General features: G+C 40.8%; 1 protein-coding gene across 1 annotated transcript in view; it reads right to left on the reverse strand.

The window, feature by feature from the left end:
- Positions 1-911: 911 nt before the first annotated feature.
- The window catches only part of cnih3 (cornichon family AMPA receptor auxiliary protein 3), a 58,647-nt gene continuing 34,284 nt past the window's right edge, over positions 912-25,274 (reverse strand). The window contains exons 4-7 of the mRNA XM_053445407.1: positions 7,889-8,001; positions 6,131-6,133; positions 1,570-1,713; positions 912-967 (exon numbers count right to left, since the gene is read on the reverse strand). Coding sequence (XP_053301382.1) covers positions 940-967; positions 1,570-1,713; positions 6,131-6,133; positions 7,889-8,001 — 288 coding nt within the window. The 3' untranslated portion in view covers positions 912-939. The remainder of the gene's footprint in view (positions 968-1,569; positions 1,714-6,130; positions 6,134-7,888; positions 8,002-25,274) is intronic.

A 25,274-nucleotide genomic window follows, 5' to 3' on the forward strand; every position in this document is an offset into this window, starting at 1 on the left:
TCTGTTTCTTCTAATTATTGCTACTATATCATGCCAGGAGGGAGTTTACTCTATAGTGTGAAAATGTCAGATTCTTAAAGACCTCATCTTTAAGATTAATGATGAAAGGTTATAGTCAGTATGATGATATCTTAGGAAGAGCAAATTGCTTTTGCCAAGGGAATGAGACCAGGTGGATACGATATCTTGAAAAACATCCAGTGGGATCAACACAAAGCGGCGCCTCATCTCTCTGGCATATCTTGATTTTATGATATATTGTCATTACGATATAGGTTAACTTGTTAGAGGTCTGGTGAAGATATTTCTATTAAAATCACATAAATACGCAAAAAATATTTTGCGTTATAGAAAAAGACCAACACATCATTGCTCATGATGTTGCTTTTCTACCTGTGTGGTATTGCTGTGATAAACATGTTAACAGCATACAAACATACCTGCTGCCTAAAAAGACATAACAACAGCACATCATACAAGGGTGGGACCTAACCAACCTAGCAGCATGTGTTAAATGTTTTATCACAGCATTATCGCACGCATACAAGAGCAACTTCATGTTAAAGTTGCAATCCTTTTCAGGTTCGGGAATAATTTGTAATCAAAAATCGCCTTTGATCTGTGCTAATACTGCCCTGTCTACAGAGACGCCAAATCCCCGAAGTACAATCTGCAACTGGCTCCACAAAAATCTCAAGCTACGTGGCTATACAGCTAAAAGCCATACAGCCACAGCAGCCATGCATGATATTAATAATTGAAGGCAAGCTTGGCCTCCATAAAATGGTGATTTTATGAAACACTGTGGTAGCCATATGGAAGATTGTTAAGGTCCAATTTTCTTCAAAGCAATGTTATTCTTTCAATTTACTATCCTAGCATAGAAGATCAAAAAAAGATAAGGATTGTACCTTTAAGTGTTTCCATTGATAAGACCTATTAGAGGGATATTTCCAGGTTCCACACACTGCAGCACCCACATGACACATGGGACAGGAATCCGGAGTGATTAATAACAGCATCGTTAGACATGGACAGGACCATTGAGTGCATTTCAAAGGAAAGATATCTAGCAAAAACAATGGCAAATATCAGGCACATGTTAAATCAAGAAGCAATCTAGAGACGTAGTTTTCTCCATGTCAGCATTACAGTGGTGCTTGTCAATGAAGTAAAGAATCAAATTCTCTTAACATCACATGCATTATCATTAGTGGACCTACAAACACAAATTATTAGCCTAACAAACCTAGAGTACAGGAGAGAACTTGCATGTGATTGCCAGAGAAATGGTTACTTTATTCAGTGATTTGCACTCACATTGCTTTGTCAGAACTGGGGAATCAAACAAGTTAAATGGCCACATGATAGAAGCAGGGTTGGAATCAAAAGCGATGTGAGTGTAAATATTTTGTTTTCACAATTTTCCTTCAAAAACAGGTCTAATACATGTTTTAAAAGAGTAACTTCACTTCCGCTTTTTGTAAACTCTAGCTGTTGCAATTAGATTAATGTAATCTATTTTAAATGTAATCCAATCATGTCCCACACTATCTGCCTTGTGCTCACCAGTAGAGATAGTAGAAGAAGGAGAGGACGAAGAAGGACAGCTTGCACCACGCCTCCTTCAGGCAGAACTTGAGTGTGTCGCCGTTCATCACAGACGCCGGGTCGTAGAGCAGCTCCTTAGTGTCCGTTGGGGAATGAAAGTACCTACCACAGAGGGCAAAGACCACACCGCGGGTAGTTGACCCGTTCCAGAACCCAGGGGTAGGGGAAAAGAAAGGAGGGAGGGAGGCAGGGTAGATGGCGGAGGAAATGGGAAAGACAAAGTATGGACAAAGATGGCATGATGAGTTAGGCGGAGCACCATCATGCAGAAGATGTGGGTGGAATAGCAATTGAGTAGGCTTGAGGTGATTGACTGTTTGCGAAACTCCTTGTCTTGCCTGTCAAGCTTTAGAATTCTCAACATGCTGAAGCCATGATCATGTCGCTATAATGAAAGAGATGCTTGGTAAACAAAAAGATGGAGAGTGAGTCCAAGATTTTTATAACCTCAACCTACTTTAACTTTAAATGTAAATGCTAGCATGTTAACTACCTTTAAAATGCCAGTTATAACCTAGTGTTACTCCAAAGGCTAAGGGGGGTATCATTAGCTAACCATGTTAACTACAGGTTACATTTGAAAAAACATCAACTCTGTTCTGGACTAGAATGCCCAGGTTAAGCATGATTATATATACTGCTAGAGTTTAGGCTAACATTAGCTGCTTTCTCATGTTCTGTCCTGTATTAGGAGCAGTTTAACCTCGAGCGACTCAAGCCAAACTCAACATGACACTCGAGATATGTGATTTAATAAACTCAAAGCTGTCTTTTCCTTCCTTCAAAATTGGGATCCCACGGATATCTAAAGTCATCCAGCATTGACGGTTAGCCGTGGGTAATCAATGTTTGGATATATATATATCAGCAGCTCTAATACGATTTCTATTTTTGATAACCACTGAAGCCAAATGCGAATGGCTTGGAGCCTGACGAGATAGATTATTGTTTAGTGCGGAATTCTGCTGCCTAGCAAGGATGGACATTGACAGTCACTATCTAGACGTAAGATAACTGATAGCGCATGTTTCTGGGAATTTCAAATCACTCCATACTACATATGTGCCATGAATGGAAAGCTTGACAGGTGTAGCAAAAAGTAAGGGTAGCAGCAAACAGTCAATCAGGGATATAAGTTGATGGGACTTATCTTGTTGAGAAACTGTTTGTTTCCAACAAGATAAACAAAGCATGATTCAATACAGTATTTCAGTAGATAATCAAATATATCTCACCAAGGTCAGTTCGACAGGTATCAGGGATGCGGTTCCTGTCAGCCTCAGTTGTTTAATTACAACTCAGATTTTCTTATGCATTAACATGATTCAAAGAGTAATTTTGTTCTGTTTCAAATTAGTTTATATGCTGACTGATTTAAGGCTGAAGAGACATCCACCCTATAAGAGAATCTGCATACAATATTTTAAGGGTTTTAGCATAATCAATATTTGTAAACAGCAGTCTCTCTCTCTCCCTCTTAAGGCTGTGTCAAATGAAGATGTGTCACCAAAACAAAACCCAAAACCTGGTGGTGATTAATAGCAGAGTAGGGGCTGGGGGAATTGGAGGATCTTCCAGGAGCTTTTACATCCCAGTGAGACCTATCTCAGGAGGGCTGTTACAATTATTAAATCAAGCCGCTCTGTGAAGTGCTGGCATTTGATTTGAGAGAAAGCTGTTCATGCACTGATGCAATTGCCTTCTTCCTGGTTTTATAGGGTGAAGTTTGCCTTAAGTGGACCCCAGAGTTGATACAAATGAACAGGAATCTGTTACAACAGATTACTGAACATTATGGTAGGCACCAGATGCATTCAGATGGTTTGCTTCTTCTTACTCATTGGTAATTTAGTCCATAAAGACCATCATAATGAATTGCACATTCAAATGATGGCTTGAGTGGTTTGATGGGAAAGGAAGTCTAACCAGAAAGCTGCCATAACAGCTAATGCATGTGGCCTGTTCTGTCGTAACCCAGGTGAACAGATGGTTAATGCATGTCCATACTGAATGTAAATTCATGTTTATTGGTTTTTAATGAATGTGAAACATTGCACATTTGGTTGACATGAATTAATTACAATGTACATTCACTAAGTCACTGTTACTGTCGGCCAAGTATGACTCATGCATGTGTGAAATACTCTATAATGCAGCAGAAAATGCATCTTGATGTAGTCCGAGTGAAACAGGGGTCTTTGTAATGAGTCACTGAACATCATTACCACGTATTTTTGCAACATTTACATGCACAAATGACTGATGATGAGGTAAACAAGATAATATAATAGTTAACGACACAATTTGCTAATAAATTGTCATTTAAAATAAAAAAACAACACCATTTGTTACACTATTCCCCTGAGAAAAGGTAACAGATGACACAAGAGTGAGATGCATAAACAAATCTTCTGCAATATGTTAAACAACACACGCAGGCACACACACGCAGGCACACACACACACACACACACACACACACTTTTAGAATGATTTCGCTGGCGACCACAGCATTCTAAGAAACTGCACATCGCCAGTTTTCCTTAAAATTTCCCATCACACACCCACGTTCACATATTGTGAGAACTTATTTGTTTTGATAAACAAGCAAATATTCTCCACAAATGAAGCAGCCAGTTACATAATTGCACGACTAATGCGATCATTAATTTTCCACTGAGACCGAGCACATTGTCTGTCTGCGTGTTCCTCTGTCACACTTTGAGCCAAAGGAACAGCCCTTACAGGCCAGTGAGGGACTTTATATAACATTATCACTTTAATTTAACTAATCCTGGCGACACAGCATTGTACACACTGGATTACTACTCCAAAATCTAAGGTTAAGTCATTGTTAAATTCACAGTCTTGGTGGCGTTCAAGAGAGATGTGGTGCAGCATGCAGGATGTAACATTTTACTTCTTTACTGCAGAGATCACATGTTTTTGTTTACAGCACATCGACACATTGGAAATATCTGCCCCTTTTATCTTGTGCAGTTTATATTACACCTAATATCGCTCCTTCTCCATATCTCTGCCTCCCAAGCCCCTTGGCTACATGTTCACTGATCTACAGTTGACGTGGAAAAATCCAGAACATTGCAGCAATATACATGTCAGCCCTTCTGAACCAGGATGTTGCCTGAACCCACTTCCTATGTATGTTATGTATTTACATGTTTTCCGTATTGCAAAGTAGTCCTCACATTCCCTGGAATTGGATTTGTACCACAAAGGCAGTGGAAAAGGCTTATATGAGAAGAGCAGATTTCCAGAGGTCAGAAAGACATAGTTTTTTCCGAAATAATTAGTTTTCATATTTTTTTATATTTTTCAGTGGTTTAAGCAGAAATGTCAAACAAGAAAAAACTCTTGTATTGTGAAATTGGATAAAATGCATACAATTAAATGTTTTGTCTTAATTTGGCCCTTTGTTGAAAGCAGCTAGAGCTTTGAGTCTTCTTGAGACTGCCTGTCATCTTCATGTCTCTCCACAGATGTTCTATGAGGTTTAAATCTGGGCTTTGGCCACACCACTTAAGTACAGTGTTGACTTTTAGTAAAGGAATTAATAAGACTTTGGAATCTTGACACTTCTTAATTACCTGTGACTTAATTAAACAGACATAAAAGTGGATGAAATGTATAATTTGAACAAATTTACATTTTGAATGTGGGTATTATGAACTGCTGCAGTGAAGAGCTTTCTACGGTGTTTGAATGGTCACTGACCTTTCCTATTGCACCACCCTCAGGACAAACACTTCATTCAGTAAAGCTAATGTTAAAGCTGTGAGTACAGATTAAACATCAGTATATAACAGACGCCAATGCGAAAGGGCAAAGCGTCAGATTTTCCAGTCTTCTATGGTAAACGTAGGCAGATGGTTTGTGGACTTATTTTGTCTGTTCCCCCCCTAAATCTTGGCTGCATTCATCCTTCTGTCCCCGCTGCTGAGAAGACCACTCCCCAAATATAGAATGATGCTGCCAGGTATATTAGGTGTTTAACAGACACAGACAACAACGGGAACATTTGCGGTTCTGCTAAGAGCGTTCGATTTTTGTCTCATCTGACCAGAGCTGGGGTCTGATTAATTTCTGAAGCCACTGAAAGTGAGTCATTTTAAGTGAGCAATTTACCACAACTGGTTTCCCTCGCAACAGGAAATCCTTAAATACAAGTTTGAATCGACAGACCTCTCAAAATCAATGGTATCTATACGAATCTGCCCTTTCAAAACAGTCCTCCAGAAAAATCTGATCGGAGCTTCACATCTGAGCGAAAAGCTATGGCACATACACACCCTGCTTTTTGTTGCTGTGATACATGGACACTGCATGTATCCATGAGCTGAGTGTTCATTTTGTTCCACCCTCAGTGACTCCATTACTCCCCCTCTCACTCCCCCCTGCATCTCTTGTCCAAATTAGATCGGTCTCCTGTCACTTACTCACGTCCTTTCTCACCAAACCTATCTGACTCCAACTACCACCTCCTTCACCTTCCATCCACCTGCTTCGATGACTTACCCCCTCTTCACTCTTAACATCCCTTCCCCCCCTTATCTCTCTCTCTCTCTCTCTCTCTCTCTCTCTCTCTCTCTCTCTCTCTCTGTCTCTCTCTCTCTCTCTCTCTCTCTCTCTCTCAGCTGTGCAGGAGGCAGCATCTGTAGCTGGTGGGCATCTGGCACAGTCTCCAATTAATGAGACGGCAAGATGCTTTTTTCCCTCTTTGGCTCTCCTCTCCTCTCCTCTCCACTCACTCTGTAAGTTCAACCAGCTGAGCACACAAGCTTAAACCAATCAGGCTGTCAGCAGCCAGCGTCCGACCCACGACCAGCGGGAAGAGCAGCAACAAAGACAAAAACAGATACAGAAGGAGCAGCTAAAGGAATCTGAAGATCGCTGATTGGTGACCTATTTTCAGACACTGCTGTTCAAGGGGCTAGTGGTGCGTACATCACTGATATACTTGCTTTAACCCACACATTTCATTCAGCTTCAATGGGGGAGTTTTGTGCTCAGAAACGCGACATAACCCCAAGATGCCATTAAACACATGAATGACAGGGGCGGTGTATCATGATGTGGAGAAATGTCAGAAGAAGCCAGAAAGAAGAACAACGACAAAGCTTTGAAGAGAAACCAAAGGATCTTGTTACCACTTTTGCTTTAGATGCCGTGATCAATAAGTTCCCTAACCTTCAGTCCCAAGCCCATTCATTACTACTGAGTCCCTTCAGTTAGGAGACTTTCTGTTGGATTGTTTCAGCCTAACATGTCTGATAATACGGCAGCTTTTTCTAGAAAATAAACATAGTGTTAATGTGTTTTGACTGATTTGCTTCAAAATTGCAAGAGGACCAAAAAGAAAAAGCAAAAATAGCTCTTTTAGAACCATGTTTTTATTTCATGCATTTAACAATTTTCTCATTTAGAACATTTTTATGCAATCACTTGAGCGTAGCACTTTGTTGCTCACAATAGGCCAGTTGTCTTAGATATGAATGCAACAGCCTATGACATACTGTCATTTCTTTAAACATGTTTCAAGTAATGAAGAACCCACTTTTGTGCAGAAGAATTGGACTTCAGAAGTCAGTTTTAAATTTGAGACGTTTGTGTCACACACACGTTTGCAACTTCAGAATCAGGAAGTGAGTCTGGTGACAAACATGAATAAGTTTTACAAAAACTGTTACTGCTAAGATTCTTGAAAAATTACACATTTGTCAGATTTGTTGAAAAGAAGGTTGTGATTGGACAAGATTGGAAGGTGGGATTGGATGAATTTGTGTTTTCCATGTAAGGACTGTTTTTAGCAATTGTTGCTTGTGGTATTTATTGATACTAAGCTATGCTATTTTTATGGGTTATAACACATCTTATTTCTAAGAGAGGAAGTCGATAGAGGATTATTAAATAAAAAACATAGATCGCATTCACCTTTTGAGAAGAAAATACATAAATTTGCAATGGAAACTTTGGTGTGATTATGGAGAGATTATGGTAAGTAAATTGTGGTTAAACAATGTGCAAGGTGTGGCAACTTCAACTCATAACTATAGTATTTGGGGTAAAAGTTTCATGTAAATTGTTAGGTCTGGAATCACATTAGGATATAATTAATTCTCAAAAAAACTAAAATATCATGAGTCTCATTTTTATCTACAACTTTTCCAGCATAGGTTTCTTTTGTCAAAGTTTCAGACATACACACACACACCCGCACGCACACATACACGGCCAATCAAACGGATTGGATAGTTACCTCCAGGTGTTGTAGAAGAGCAGGGGGATGTTGAGACCCACAGTCAGCCACTCCTGGGCACACAGGAACATGATACAGAAGAGCCCATGGATGGAATACTCGGGTAGAACCAACTACAGAGGAGGGAGACAGAGTCAGGAAGAAGATGAGGATTAGTCACATAGTTCATCTTCTTGGGCAGCTGAACTTGGTTGGTTGGAACATTTGTATGTGGGGAGGTGGGGAGGTGATGCTGTTATTTAAATGGCGGCTTCCCCGTAAAGAAAATGCCACCCTTTTTTAAATCGACATGACAGCTACCAAAAATGAACTAGATGTACATCCCTAATAAAATGTAACACTCAGTTTTATCTGTTTCTCCATCTTCTTTTTACTGCGGTGCTGATACTAAATGCAGATATTACTTGAGCTAAAACTACATTCAAAGGGCAGTTTGCTAGCAGATGCCACATTATCATTTTAATGCCCACAGGTGAAAGAAAACGCATCAAGCATCATTAGCATTCAAATCCTTAGCCTAGCCTATATTTAGCCACTGAAATCTGTCTATCTGCATGTATTCCAAGTGGCTGAATGCCCCCATTCAAGATTATGGGGAGCTTAGCTTCGCAATGGGCAGCACACACTGATGGCACTGTGCCATCATTATCATAATTATCATATGGCAAGACCACCTCTTGGCAAACAGTGAGGGTAAGAATATGTGTGAGGGTGCTCGCCACCAAACCCAACATATTCCATTATCTCTCCCCCACCCCCTAACCCCTTAAGTAAATTGAAAGGTTGAGGGAAGTTAAAAGAAGTTATGTACTTTTTTATAATGACCCATTACGAAACATTTGCATTTCATCCACATACGCCCTCACTCGACAAGTCCTCAACAGAAGTAGCCCAACAGCTAAACAAAGGTCACATGAAGAAGAATGCGTTGTGCATCATGTTTACCTCATTTTCCCCTGCCTGGGTTATTATTAATATAAATGAGAAAGAACGTCTTTGGTTTGATACCTGGCAACTCTAATATAAATCTGTTCATGATGATCAGCTAAGATTCTTTTGTTGTTAAGCAACAGACGTTTGTGCATCATTAGCCCTGACACTGTTGCAGATGATAACTTCATGTTAGATTAAACACATGTATAATACTTGGCTACCACAGGAGTTGACATAAAAACACTAAAGCCTGGCTTACCAAGCTATGTGAGTCTTACAAAATTTTATTGCGTTTTTAAAATTGTGTGTCATGCAAATCCCTGCAAACAATAACCCAAATCCCAGTCTTAGTCCACCGAAGCCTTTCACCACTATAGTTAATGTTATTCACAAAGAAAGCCACTTCATCACTCATGTATATTTAACAGTGTACAGGGCGGCACATTATGGTGCCACTCTGGGCCTTGAACATTACTGTATACGCTGCCATAACAAGGCCGTGTTCAGGATGCATTATTCAGATGGCTACATGCCTCCTAATAACAGAAAAACACGTCTCCACTCAATAGCTCTTTAACAGTGGAAGACCAGAAAACTGCTGTGAAGACAAACCTAAATATATCCATTAGTTTTTACATATGCAGCAGTGAAGCTGTGCACAGTGTAGCACAAGGAAGAGAGCACACACACACACACACACACACACACACACACACACACACACACACACACACACACACACACACACACACACACACAGAGAAACAACCCACACAGAGAAAAAGCTTGAAGTTAAAGACAAATAGTCACACTGAGCTTTACATTCTCTCTTCTCTGTTGAGATGCCTCATGTTTATTGGCTCAGTGCTCAGATGAAGGTGCAAACACACGATCTGTCACAGCAGGAACCACACAACACTGAGATGTGCATGCAACTTTAAATGCAACATCACAATGTGATGTCAACAAGATGAGGAAAGCATTGTGTCCCTAAGTGGCCTTGTTAAAAAATTCAAAATAACTACGCTTTTATTTGGCATTTAATATAAACGTATCAAAGCGGTAGATTGAAGTATCCTATCATATGTTCAATGATGGTTTTGTGATGCAGATGTGTTGACCTCATCCAGTTATGGCTTAATACTGGTGACTCAAACCAATTCAGGCATCGTTATTTTTTTAAGTCCAGCTCCCACATACTGGAAAACAGAGGAATTAATGAAGGTGTAGCAATTCACGGATATGACCTTTAAAATGGTTTAGATGAAATGTAAGAGATGCAACTAAATCCGTCTGTGGACCCCTGGATCCATCTAGATGTACTATGACACAGTCTGTGTGGCCTGTTTTTGTATTTATGAATAGGTTGACAGAATATTCTTAAAACTCAAGCAAAAGTTCAATAATCATTATAAGACTCAACCTAGTTGTATAACAAAAACAACAGCAATATGTGTGACAAGAACTAAAGTTGAAGATTTGGATTTTATAAAGGTAGACAGAATTCTGGCCATACGTCAGCTCTGTAGAACAGAGATGAAGAACAGCAGTGGCAGGATAAACCTTAACACAATAGTGAAACCTGTGCAGGTTGTTATGTTCCTGTTGATAACAGAGGGTGAATTTGGGTAACGTGAGACACCGAAACTCCTGTCTGTTTATTTCCTGTTATAACAAAATCTAGTCAACAGGACTTTTACTATAGGTTTAGCATTAACACCAATCACATTTTTAAAATGGGTAATGTTGAGCTTGGCATAACAAAGTGACCTGTTCCAGATTATAAACTCAAGCAGAATTTGCTCTTCGGCATAAAGAACACTAAAAGAAGTAAACATTTGCAAAACTGTCCAAGGTTAACGAAATTTGCCCGAACAGAAACATAGTTAGCATTTCATTAAGTGAAATACATTACTGGCTTATTGTCGTTTGTCATGGCAAACCGATGTCGATATCAAACAAAGGATGTTTCACAACAACTACATCAGACACTTTCAGACATTACCTTAGGATAAAGTCCGGGGAATTGGGTCACAACAGTTCACAACAGCAACAAATCTTAGCAGTTTTTTAGTAACGGTTTGATTCCGCTGCGGAACACATCTTCACCGTCGTCAGCTCTCCACCATCTCTCTTGACATTTACGTCAGTGTCTTCTACGTGTGTGTTTATTTTTTATTAATTTTTTTATTTTAGTGTTGGTTGCGTGTTGGAAGCGTCAGCAACATCCACAGTTGCTCTCAATGAAAGTCCAGGCATAAAAAGTCCGCAGAAACAGCAGAGGCACTCACTTGGACATTTGCATTCATACATCCAGAGATTCTCCAGAGTTCAGTGCATGTCTGAGAGCAGAATGAGGCCCTCTCTTCCCTCCCACATTTACTACTACATCCGAGCACTTAAGTTGGAGCTGCAAATCTCTATAACATCAGAGACTCATGCAGAAACCAATGTAAACCCTGAAGTATTCTACTGGTAAAGTTATGGTTCTGGAAAACACAAACTCCCTTTGTACGATTTATAATTTTGGTAGAAAGCATAAAGTCCTATTTGCTCTCTAAATCCAACAGTGTGACGACAAACCATTCAGCCAAGGTCTGCTGAGCAGTCGCACCCATTCCTATAATTGTCTAAATAAACTGACCAAACAGAGGCTGTTCATTGTTTACCATTACAAATATTGAAAGTATATTTTCAGTGCACACACACACACAAATGCAAATTAACAATTAACAAACTCCACTGAACACTGCAGATGCCCTTGCAATGACTTCTTTGTATCTTTATATTCAGTGTGTGTGTTTACAATTTGGCATATATACAGTATATGTGTGTATGAAAGCATATGCATTCAATTTCCATGCTAATGTACTTTTTCTTCCTTCAATCACAGACTAGTGTGTGTGTGTGTGTGTGTGTGTGTGTGTGTGTGTTTGTGTGTGTGTGTGTGTGTGTGTGTGTGGCTGAGGGACCCATCTGGGACTGTGCCTGGCTGGGACAGCAGATCTGTTTCTCTGGCTGTGGTGCCCGGGGGCTCCCCCCTCATAACCCATCTGATCCATCCAGCAAGCAGCACTGGCAAGGCTTCATTCATATGGGGATCTACATTTTACCCCAGTCACTACTAGAGTCCCAAGATACACAGCCACTCTGCAATTTAGAAACACGACTGCAATCATGCTGCCTTCCACACTGAACAAGCTCACAGCGGTGTGTATGTTAGAACATTAAAAATGTACATATTCTGTAGGTATAGATATATAGGAATCTGTAGTTTAACTATGACGAGCTACATGAACACATTTTTCTGCAAGGATGCTATAATGGATTGAATTATAACATTAGGTGTTTATCTCATATTGGGCACCAATGGCAGTTTACACTGAGTTTTTTTTAACACTATTGAAGTTATTAAGGTAAAGTATACAGACAATAATAACAATGAAAAAGAAAACAGTCTGTCCGCGAACCGAGTTGATGTTGTCTTCTTCGACATCCTCAGATAAACTATGGCAGTGGTCAGTAACTAGGTCAGTGCATGGGTCTAAATCGTCACCAGATCATTTTGTTAATCCTTTTTTTTAATTTCATTTTAGCAAACATTTGAGGGAGTCGTGGGTGCTGTTCTCCGCCATGGCAACAACATTCACAACAAATTAATAAAGGACATTCTTTATTTAGCAAATTAGTCAAACTTACATATAAACTACACACATGAACAGTAATATAGTAAGTTCTGCTTAATTTGATGAATATCACTGTGCACCAAGTGCCTTTTCCAAAAAGGAACACTATATTGTAAGACTGAGGAGGACTCACTAATGACAAGGAGAAATTCTGAAGTTTCTCCGGAGAATGAACACAAAACATGAGAAGATAACATTACAAACAGGCTGTTTTAGGATGGGCTAGTTCTACTAAATTGTCTTACTTTTAAACATAATTAGCTAAAAACTGAATCATAATCTTCTGCTGTCAGACAAACCGTGTACTTAGATTTTTGATTCAATTCGACTCACACTTCCCAAAGATTCCACTATCTCTAATGGTCCATTAGGAAAAAACTCTCATAATTCAGCATAATCCCTGACAAAATCCCAAATATTTGAATGAATTATGTGTACATGATATATTCCAAACACTGTGAGGGCAACATTTAAGCAGTTTGTCTTGCTGAATGTGACATGAGAATATCGAAAGTATATTAAGAAGAGCAAGGAGGGAATAGCATTCCCATACATTATCCATATACCCTTTATCCTTGAGGGAGCCAGCTGACCAGTCCATCATAGGCCTGACACAGAGACAAACTGACGCCTACTTTCACGCCTCTGGGCAATTGAGTCTCCAATTAGCCGAGGCCGCTTGTCATTGGACTGTGGGAGGAAGCTGGAGTAGCTGCAGAAAACCCACGCAGGCACAGATAAAGCAAGAGTCACACAGAAGGCTGGTCATCAGGTTCAAACCCAGAATCTTCTTACTGTTCCACCTGCAATTACCCTACCTTAGCACAGACACTGTATTTGTGGTTATAGAGTAAGCAGCTCTGTGTGATGTAACTACTGGTTTTTGACTCAAAGGGACTTCTTGCAGTTCACAGTGTTTGCCTGTGAAGGTCATGGTGACAAAACTACTACTGGAAGTTACTGTCTCTTTATTAACAGCCTAAAGCTGATAAGAGAAAAGCAATACCTTCTATCTGTTTTGCCACCCAACTTTTTTACTGAACTTCGCTGCTTCCCAGAACCCTACTACTATAAAATATAAAAAAAGCCACACTGCTCTCTGCAAAATATAATCATGGGCTGATGGGTAAAATATAGTACCTGTACAGCTGGAATGCTTCGTATGCGAGAGTAGGCATAAATGCCATATAAAAGTAAGGTGGCAAAATCAACACTTTACTTTATTTTATTCCGCTGTCCCTGATAATATGGTAATCAAGCCAATATTTCACATCACTTCTAAGTGATCACTCGAATTTTCTCTGCTCGTTCACCGTCACATGCTAGTTTTTTCCTTCTCATTACCCCGGCGCTCAAGCAGACCTCTTATTGCAAATCACCATCCAACATGGTAATTGAGCGCCTCTGCCCACGCGTGTGTCGGAGCCCAAGTGGAACCTGGCAGGGCCGACTCCACTCGGCCCAGCCTCTTCAGGTCCAATTAGTCAGGCCCCCCGCCATGGAGTGCGCTCAGAGGCTTTTTCAAATGTGACTTTCTTTTTAGGAGCGCGGGGTAAGTCGCTGGCTCACAAGCAACACTAACAACTGAGGGGAATAAATAGAGGATAAAAGAGATGATGGAGAAGCGATGGGAAAAGAAAGAGAGACGCATCATGTTCATTGTGAGGCTGCTCACCAGTTTCACAACTTCATTTCTCCAGTCACCATCACACCCGGGTCACACTGACTGTTTGTCAGCCACCTGCTTGTGCAGCTTGCAGAGCTGAAGCACGTGTGAAAGCACAGATCCCAACAGTGCAGAGTGGCTGGGGCACTTTGGGCCTCATCTTGCTAAACGATTGTGAGGTCTGGTGGGCGCACATCATGTTTACACACACACACACACACACACACACAGACACACACACACACACACACACACACACACACACACACACACACACACACACACACACACACACAGACAGGTATGTTTTTCTCTAGTGTGATTTGAAACAGTCTCCTCTACAGAAAGAATTCACTCTTACTATTAAAAAATGGCAAAATGCTTTAATAGCAATATATATAATCAATCACACCTGGGTTTTAAAGGACATGGGAGGTGTCACTCGGATCAGCACATTAGTTATACCTTCCAGTTTTAACCATTTAACAACGGATAAATAGATAAGTCCATAGTAAAGTGGCTCTGGTCTTGTGTCATGCATCATTCATCATCACCGAACCAGATGAAGCCTTCGTATAACACCCATCAGACAGCAAAGCATGAAAGACATTACTACATCATGGATACGTTTATGGATGGAGTAGTTTCCTGTATTATTTCCAACAAACTGAATACATGTCTAAGAACAATTGTGGAATCCTGTTGTTTGAGAGTTTTTCTTTTTGCTGAAGCAATTATATTATTAGTCAATTAGCTGATACAAAAACAATTTAGAGTGTGAACATGTGGTTCCCTCCTCCTCAACTCTCCCCCATTCATTATTGAGTGCAACCAGGGGCTGTTCCAGGGTCCTGGCCAGGGGGGCACTGGTCCAGCTAAAATCTGACTAGCCCCTGAAGTGACCCATGTCCTGTCAGCAGTCTTTTATCAAGTCACTTCCTGCTAACAATAAACATTACAATTTGTTCAGAAGTTTTTGTGACACCTGTTTTCTTTGGTTCACTCTTTCACTTAAATGTCAATATTAAATTGATATATTATTGACATTTGGAGTTTATTACAACTATTTAAAATGTATTAACATAATAATTAGTTTTTACTATGTGTTTTACCTTGGTAAGATTCAAGATTCAAAGATCAGGTATAGATATATATATATATCTCATCTCATCTCATCTCATTTTCGTCCGCTTATCCGGGGTCGGGTCGCGGGGGGAGCAGCTCAAGCAGGGGGCCCCAGACTTCCCTTTTTATATATATATATATATATATTATAGTGTAAAGATTTACAGAAATAAAGCCTGAAAAGCTCAAATACTAAAAGCAGAAGACAACTATCTACAAAAGATAGAGTTCAGCTTCCATCTGTAATTTCACTCATAATCCTGCACTGCACTGGAAAATCACATGTACACAACTCCAATAGTGTTGTAGTTCAAAGGTGAACCAGGGCTGTCGATCTATAAATGGTCATATCAAAAACATTGATCTATCTTGGTATGTTTTCAACATGTACAATCAGCTGACCGCCCGTGTTGTTCTTCAGAGATCTCATCAGTTTATCAAAAGTATCAAAAGTTGGAATAGTGATATAAAGAATTTAAATAACTCCTAGTTTTCCTTTACATTGAAGCGGTATTCTACATTCTAAATCTAATTAAAATATCATGGCAGTTTTGTAATTGCTTAAATATTGACATTTTCAAGATATAAGGATTTGGCACAACAGTAGTGATACTATATATTATTCCACGGCTTCTTGCATTGATTGCCAAGCTGCTGAGAGACCATGTTCCCTTGAGCTGAAACATCAAAGCCCCCTCTTGCTCGTCTCAAACACACTGCGCTCACAACAGTATTCAGCAGCTCTCTGCTGATGCCCTTTCACCCTGAGGCCAGGAATGATAGGCGTGAAATTGGAAGAGTCTTGTTTTTGCAATTGAGTTGATGAAATGCTCTTTCCGCATGAGTTGGTGAGGACGGCTGCCCCAGGCGTGGGCATGTTCCAAAAGCCCTCACACACTCGGATGGAGCTTCGGGTCGGGCGACATATGCAATGTTGCCTTCAGCCGGAGGAAAGTGGAGAATTAAATTCCAAGATTTACTTTGATATCTGTGCATCACTTTGAGTTTTTACCTTAAAAAAGGTATTGTACTGTCATGGCTACTAAAGTAACTGCTAAGAAATATTCTCCCATCAACGTTTACGTTTTAGATGTGTCAGCTGCCATTTTGTTACAGTAGCTGTCACTAAATTAAAAGTTGTGTTTCTCATTTTGTAATGAAAGGCTTCCAAATGGGGGTTGCCAAGTAGAATATCCCTCTGACTTTGAGACACACACACACAACCACACTATCGTGTCTTGCTAAAAGAATGTGACAGGGTCGTAATCTCACTGTCGTTGAAAGTTGAGTCGTTGAAGGGGTTCTTGATACAAACACTATTAAGAGCTGGAGCATCCATCACAGCATCTGAGTCTGTTAAAGCACAAACGAGTGAATCCTTGTGTAGTAGATATAATGGATATCTTCTCTTGAACCTGTTTGCTCTCTCATCCCACTGAAGGTCTTTATGTTTGCTTAGAATGAAACTGACAAGCTATCGTGGTGCAAAGTTAACGACTTACTCAGAGCAGTTTAACATGAACATGCCAAGAACTGACCTCCAGACAATATAGGTCCCTGCATCAATGTTAAATGACAAGAGGAAGAAAAACTAGACTAAGATAATTCAAAAATTGAATGAATTACTATTTCTGTTGTTACTATTTGGATGATTAAAATCAGCTTGAGCTCACACAAACAAGAACTGCAGATTTCGTATTGGTGTGTATGTTGCTGGCAAAGAAGCCAACTAGTGTCATCACATTAGCCACGATTAAAGGCTAGAAATTGCATAAATAAAACAAAGACAAAAAAAATGCTTTAAATTCTAGTCTTGATGACCACTCAGCCAAAGCCGCCTACATCCATTCCTTAAATTCCCACTTCACTACACAAACGGTACCCACTATTTGAACATCTGCATCTGAAAGTGAATTTTTAGGTGAAGAATCGTCCACTACGACCGAACTTCCTAAAGATACTGGGTTGAATATGTCTATGCCTCGCGGTATTGTTTCCTCTAGTTAGCACTTCCATGCCCCCTCCCATATATTCAGCCTGGTCTCTTCCAACTAAGATTTGCAGGCTCCCTGACAAGCTAATGAGTCCTCCTCTCCCACACTGTACCCTCTGCATCCCCTCGTCTTTGGCAGGCCCAGCCTTTCCCTTTGATTATACGCTGTTCTGTTACAGATTATGTGGACAATGGTGGTCATGGGCGATGATGCAGCAATTCCCCTAGTTTCAGACTCCCTTCTTATTGCATAGTGGCTTCATCAGCACCCTTCCCATTCCAATGTTACAATCTCATTGGTAGCTCATATAGTCAATTCAATCTTGTCTGACAATTTGGTGTCAAAGCATTAGTTTGGATATTCATGGTCCCCACAGGATGAAACTACTATTTTGGGTTATCTTGATTTCTTTAACCCTTAACCAAGATTTTGAAGATATACTTTTGTCTTTGGCGAATTTGTAACAATGAAATAAGGAAGGTAATATACACTTTTTAAATAATTTGCGCTAAACAACAAAGCATTGTATTAATATGGTCTTCCATGTCACCACCCAAGGGAAAACAGGGATATTGAAAGGAGTTAAAGGAGAGCAAAATCCATAATTTCTTCCAATGTAAATATAAATTTCCCGCATATTTATACAGTTTTATTTTGGATTACATTGCAAAACTTTGCTGCTTCTTAGCAAAGTACTCTTATGACATACAGAACCACTTTACGTGTGTACACACTCTCATGGTGTACATACTAATATGTTGTTAGTCATTAGTGTTTTCAAAGTACTACATAGTCTCCATTATTACTGTAGAGTACAGTCCAGACCATCCACCAGTATAGTTTAAGTAGTTTTGGACCATTCTTTAACTTCCCTTGCTATATGTCTACTTCTATGTAAGTTCAATAAGAGCAGTGTTAAACCAGAGTCCAATTCCTTGAATGTGTACATATACTAGGCCAGTATGTTCTACTTTATTGGGAACAAATGGTAGTTGTTACTGTCTCCCTTTAATTACATGTTATCCCTCCTCCTTGAGCCAATAGCTGTCACTAACCAGGTAAAAAGTGATGATGATTACAGGGGCCTGTTTGTAGTATAAAGCTTCTACTGGAATGTACAGTAATAAACTGGGACCCGGAGCAACATTGTTTCAGTGGGTCCAGATATGCTAACAGCGCCCCTGCTTGTTAACGACTAAGAAGATGATGCTGTTTAAATTTTCCAGACAATTGCGTTGGGAATGGAGCAATGGTTCAGAAGGAGTTCAGCTACGCCTCCATCACTGAACTTCTCTGCCACAATTACTATCATTCTCTTATGCTAATGTATTTGTTAATTATCATTATGAGAACAAATTGTCTATAAATAACCCTGCAGGCTCTTAATGATGATGTGACACTGTTATATCCTTTACTGATGTGCTAAAGGCTCACAGACACTTTAACTTTCACAAAAGTCTAATATTCAAAACCAATATAAACAAAGATCATCAGGCTACATCCACACACACTCAAGTGTATGAATACACACAGATACAAACACATATTTGTATGTAGAACCTGTCAAGGTGACAGTCTGGTACATGCAGACCCATAGAGAATGAAGCACATTGGCTGAGTATATCCCCACTACTGTAACACGTACTGTTCATAGAGAACAGCTTCTGTCTGGCAAAAGCACACAGAAGACATGCAAAGGAAAATGCTGCATAAGTAAATTCTTAGCAGTTTTTTCAGTAACTGGGATTACACACCTTTTATCCAGCAATGACAGTTCACTGTTAAGATGCATGATGGGATACCCAGCTAAGTAACCCTGGGAGTTATTTTTTATTCAAATTTTCAGCGCATTTTACTATGCCAGCATTTATCATATCAGAAGTTGAGATGTGGAGATTGTGGTGGTAGATGATTGTATAGTTAATTACTGGTGCATCTTTCCTGCTGGATGCAGAGGGTTGCTGCCATGATCCTTCCCTTACCCCTAACGACATACTGTGTTTTAGTTTCCCTACATTAAATATTCCCTGACCTTTCCACACACATATATTTAGCCTTGTGCAAGAGCATTTCTGTATTTTTGCTTGCTCATTAGATAAACGTTATCTAATCATGGGGAGGCTCTCGTTCGAGTGGCATATATGGCTATGTACGCACCATTCAAACATTCAAATTCATTCCGTCTGCCACCAGCAGTCACACCACGGTGGACGTCACTAACATCACATCTTTTCTCAATTCTGATGATTAAAGTGAACATTACTTGACTTGTTTTTTCTTTTTTTTAATATATTTTCTAACATCTCAACCTTACTTTGTAAAGTTCCTTGAGATGATGAATGCTATGACGTGGCGCAATACAAATTAAATGCAATTGAACCATTTAATCCACAGAGTGCCTCTGCTCTGCAAATTAAAAAGCATAAATAAGGAAGCAGTAGGAAGAAATTATTTTAGCACAACTGCTCTTATTTGGCGAACAAAAACCAGCACTTTTATCCTTTAATCTTCAAAATAGGGTTTGGAGAATCATTCAATAATTTAATAAGGTATCCGAGCAAGTGTGTCAGGTAAGCAGGATGTGGGAGAGCTGCGAGCCCGAGCCTGAAACATGAAGACGGTGCTGAGCAGCAGGAAAAACAAGTGAACATAATCCACTAAAATCATGGACATTTAAATGATGTATGTAGTGCTGCTGTTGTGCCTGCCCCGTGTAGAATTATTCACAACCCTTCTCCCAAATCACAGACTGCAGATAAAACACATGTACCAGGTGTTTAAGGGACAAACAAATCTGGGTGATTCTACAGGTCGTTCACTCTTCACAGAACAGCAGCACTGATGTGTCACACTCATGGATGACATTGCTGGTATTGTCTGTTGTTTTTTCTAAATTTGCAGCTGATGGAAAAATAAGCAAACAGAAAGAGTCGAAACAGTCTGTGTGTGTGTGTGTCAATGTGTGTGTCTGCCAGGCAAAGCCAAAACAATTGCCCTGGCCCTGTGATAAAAGGTGGTTTAATCATACACTAAGGCAATTTGGCGCCAAAATCAGCACCAGTAATCCATCGCATCACCTAATCGGTATAAACGCAAGCCGCACCTCTCCCCCACATGTGAGGAAACACACTCCTTTGGAAGCAGGAATTTGTGAAAATGTGCAAGAAGAAAACTGCATTTCCCCCTAAGCTTGCAGTGCACCTGCAGGAAAATATAGTCCTCAGACTGCAGAAATTCATTGCTTGAATAGAAAGAGTCTAAATGTGCCCCTGTCATTATATGCTATTTTAAGTTATCTACATTGAATCCATTAGTTTAGAGGATTTTATGACTGACATCCACCTTTATGCAAGAACGTTCACACATAAACATAAGCCAAACGAGAACACACACAAGCGCACACAAACAAACATTCAGAGCTAAATCCCACACACAGAATCGCCATCTGTGCAGTGCAGACTGAAGTTTTACTTTGTGTCCTGTGTCCTGGCAAACTTCCCAGAGTTTTAGCAAAGTATGCAGGACGGGCCCTCAGTGGCCCCACATCAGTCAATACACTCACACATACACACACACTCCACAGCACCTGCACGCCCAGCTACTCCTACTGGCTTCTGAGGATTGTCTTCTAAGAGGCTAGTGTGTGTGTGTGTGTGTGTGTGTGTGTGTGTGTGTGTGTGTTTGTGTAGCTGTTTTCAGACATGACCTACAGGTATAATCTGGAGAATTGGATACTGACTGACATACCCTCAGTTTGCCTTTCACACATGCACAACACGGCGAGAGGTTCTCTGCACACACATTTCACAACAGCAACAAACAGGGTTCCTACGGTCATTAAAAACCTGGAAAGTCATGGAATTTTAAAATGTGTTTTTCCAGGCCTGGAAAATTCATGGAAAAAATAAAATAGCAAACGTTTTTGGAAAGTCATGGAAATTTGTTATATTCATATTTTCATATCGTTCATTTTAAGTTATTGAAAAGTAATGGAAATCCATTGGTCAAAATGTGATTGAACCCTGAACAAATCCTCCGTATTATTCAGACGAGAGGTTGGGCAGGCGGGCGCAGCAGACAGAGGCAGGAAGTGGCGTATTTACTGTGGAGATCAGGTGATTTTCTTCACTTCACACAATAACCGGTGTCGGCTCTTATTACCACAAACGGTGTCTTAGTCTTCTACCTTTGTAACCGCCTTTTCACCTTTTAAAAAAAAAAATTGGGACATCAACCCCACATGCTGAATCCAGTTGGGGATCCCATGCTGAGTTCCCACATCGACCTCCCCGGGATTTCTACGAAGTATCTGCAGAGTTCAGTGCATGTCTGAAAGCAGCTCGCTTGTGTGTGTGTGTGTGTGTGTGTGTACACAATGGTGGGTAAACACAAAGAAAGGACAGGGGACAAACTGAGTGAGATGTGGGTATGGATGCATGATGGATACAGGAAATGGGAGCGAGTCAGGGAGAGATGGGGGGGGGTCTGAGGGATGGAAGGAGGCAAAGAGGCAAAGAGACCTTTGTACTAAAACTTCAAACGCATCACGGCAACCACAGGGGACCCTCCCTCCCCCTCCCCTTTTCAGCTGACTCCTCTGCATCCTCAAATCTGGTTGGCTATAACTGGAGCGTTGGGTAAGCTTCACGATGACATCACCAGCATGTAGGAGTGAGGGAAGGAACAGGAGGAAGGGAGGAAGCCTGAAATTAAAGAGTTTTGGCTTCCGAAAAATATAATATAATATTTCGCTTCATTATTAATGGGGTGACCCCTATTTCTCATTGGATTTGGTGAGAGTTTCCTTTAATGAGTAAAGACACTGACCTGAGGCGGCTCAGGGGACACAAAGAGTGATGAGTATGGGGCTGCGGCAAGAGCCGAACCTCACGGGCCGGTCCGGGTACAGACCAAAGAATATATTTCAGCTACCTGTTTCCTGGTTAAATTAAAGCTGTGAGCGAGCTGCAATAGAGATTGCGGTGATAAGAGATGACGAGGGTGTCAGGGTGGTGCAAAACAAAATCACAGGATCTTCCCAGAAGAGTTAACACAGGAGGTTCTCTGCAACACCGTGCAGAGAACCTCCTGCTGCGTTGTGCATGTGTGAAAGGCAAACTCTGGGTAAACATTGTGGCCAATCCGGATATTACACGAAGGTCATGTCTGAAAACTGCTTGAGAGATTGTTCTGTCATTAAAACAATTACTATGTTGGTGAAACAGGGATTTTATGTTAGATAAGCCCTGTGCTCTTCGTATATTTTCCTTAAATTCATCCTATTTTTATTCATCATATTCATGCAAACAGGGAAATCCATAAAGTGGAGCTCTGCTGATTTATTTTGTGCCATGCCGTAGATACAAACCTTCACCCCACCTCATTCCAGCAAAGTTTTTAACCAAGTGCTCCCTCCTCATGAATATGAATGGAGTTCAGGATGCATTGCAGTTTTGCCCTGGGCTTGAATCTGAGTTAACTTGGAACAGGCAGGCTGACCGGCTGAGTTATATTCCTGGAGAGAGTTCACACCATGATGCTGCAGAGCTTCAATTTGCAAACGCAGCATTCAGCATCTGCTAATCGTGCTCGTGCACAGCCACGTGTTAAGAGAAAGGTCTGTTGTAGGAAGATATGGATGGATGTCTACTTAAGTCCAACAAGCAACATCTGGATGGACAGATGTTTGGATGGAGGTGGCATCCAATGTAGTATGACTGTACAATGATTGGGGATTACGCTGCTTGTCATATTCTACTCCATGCGGCAGCGAGCAAGCTGCTATCAAAACCATGCAAACCGTGCTGCTGTTATAACCTGCTTTGCATATATATCTTTTTATTAGGGAGTGTTGTCTGTTTGCTGAAAACATGCTGCTATAACATCAGCCAGGTGTTGGCAGATGGAGTGTACACTGTGTAATACCTCTTTAATCATGTGTGAGCACAGCCTCGTACGAAGCACATCTGTTTCACGGTCTAGCTCCACCAATGCTCTCTGTGCTGTAGTGCATGATGTTGCTTATGTAGGAGAAGACTGGAGGGGTGGGTTCATGCTGTATGGGATGTACTATTGGTTACAGGGGTGTTTCGTCAGTCAAACATTAATGACATGCTTTTATTCCATCCATCCATTATCTGTTATGCTTCTCTTGGCGGTTGGGGGCGGGGGGGGCAACATTGTCCAAATGTTGCCACCCTAACCCTAACCCAAGGACAAGGGCAGACTGCAGCGGATCATTTGGTCAGCCGAGAAGGTCATCGGCTATGACCTGCCGGCTCTCCTAGACCTGTTCCACTCCTGTTCCACTCCAGGACCAGTAAGAGAGCAAGATCATTGCTGATCCTTCCCATCCCGGTCACCACCTATTCCAGAGACTCCCATCCGGAAAAAGGTTCCGGGCCATCAGGACTAAAACCTCGTGTCACCTGAACAGATTTTTCCCCATGGCAGTGGGGCTCACAAACAAGCCCCCTGCATCACACTGACTCTGCTGACCCCCCCCCCCCCCGCACATAATTTATAACTATATATTATTTGCACTATCACCAATCTCTGCACCTTAGAAACGCACGTGCCCATAACTCTCTTAATGTATATATTGTTGTTCTGTTGTTGTTTTTATATTGTTGTTTGTACAGTGCACCAACCACACCAAGGCAATTTCCTGTATGTGCAAATATACATGGCAATAAAAATAATTCTGATTCTGATTCTGATGAGACGATCCACAGTTTCTGCATACTCTCTCCGCCTGGCCTCCTAGTATGTTGTCCGTAGAAATGGGAGATGGTTGATGATGCCTCTAACCCGTGGCAGATGCAAAGAATCTGAAAGAGAACAAATATCTCCCGATGAAAACGCGGTCCACGCACTGGTGTCTGTGTGTTGTAAAGACAATCATGCAGCGAGTTAATACATCGCTTCCTGTTTCTGTCTGCTGCACCTGGCTGCTCCATCTCTCGCCTGAATAATGCAGAGGATTTTTTTGCTCTGAACACATCTGTGCAGGGAACCTCCTGCTGCGTAGAGCATTGGTGAAAGGCAGGCGGGTAAACTCCATGGCCAATTCTCCTCCGGATTTTACCCGCAGGTCACGTCTGAAACGGCTTTACGGAGACAAACAACCCAACCTACTAACATTCAAACCTAAAGACACTTCAGGGTACAGCAATAACTACGTTTTTGTTTGAAAATGACTAAACTTTGTCTCACTCTACTCCACATTACACCAGAGATTTAGAGCTGCTAAAAACAGAGAAGCTGCTGCCCTCAACCGCTTACTGTTTTGGGTCTGTGCGTTCACGACGTAGCTTTGCCCACTGGTTTGCTTTGCTTCGGCTACCAGTGTAGAACACGAATGGATAATTAATTACACAGGTTACTGGCCCTGTTGTCTTTGCTCACAGCTGTTCAGCAGATATATTTTGAGTTTTACAGTGGAACAAGTTCTTACATAGGAGAAAAGCTATTATTAGAGAAAGCTGCAGCTAACATGCCAACGCTTTCTATGTCCACCAGCTGCACGCATGTGTTCCTATTCGGCACGTGCAGGTCCAGTGTATGGGAGCGGTCACGTGAGTTGGTATAGACAGGGGTTGTAACTGGTAAGGCGCAAACATGCTGTCTTGAAACCGTTTTCAGATTGAAGCATCGTCAAATGGATGTAGAGTCTCCAATTAACCCCCAATATGCATGATTTGGACTCTGGGTTCCTGCAGACACAGGGATAACACGCTAACTCCACACAGACCTGATATGACTGTGCTGCTCATCGTGCCCCCCCCATCTATTCCATTTATGTTATTGATCTAGACCTTCAATCACTGTTATTTTACAAATTATTTGTTTGTATACATCGATTAGTGTCAAGACAGTTGAATCCATGGTTTTCTCAAAAAAATCAATAATTAAATGTTCTTCCTAGATATGAGGCTAATGGTGTTAGATTTTGCCACGGTATGCAGTTTGAAAAATTTAGC

This window comes from Pleuronectes platessa, chromosome 17 (assembly GCF_947347685.1).
Source record: "Pleuronectes platessa chromosome 17, fPlePla1.1, whole genome shotgun sequence".
NCBI lineage: Eukaryota > Metazoa > Chordata > Actinopteri > Pleuronectiformes > Pleuronectidae > Pleuronectes > Pleuronectes platessa.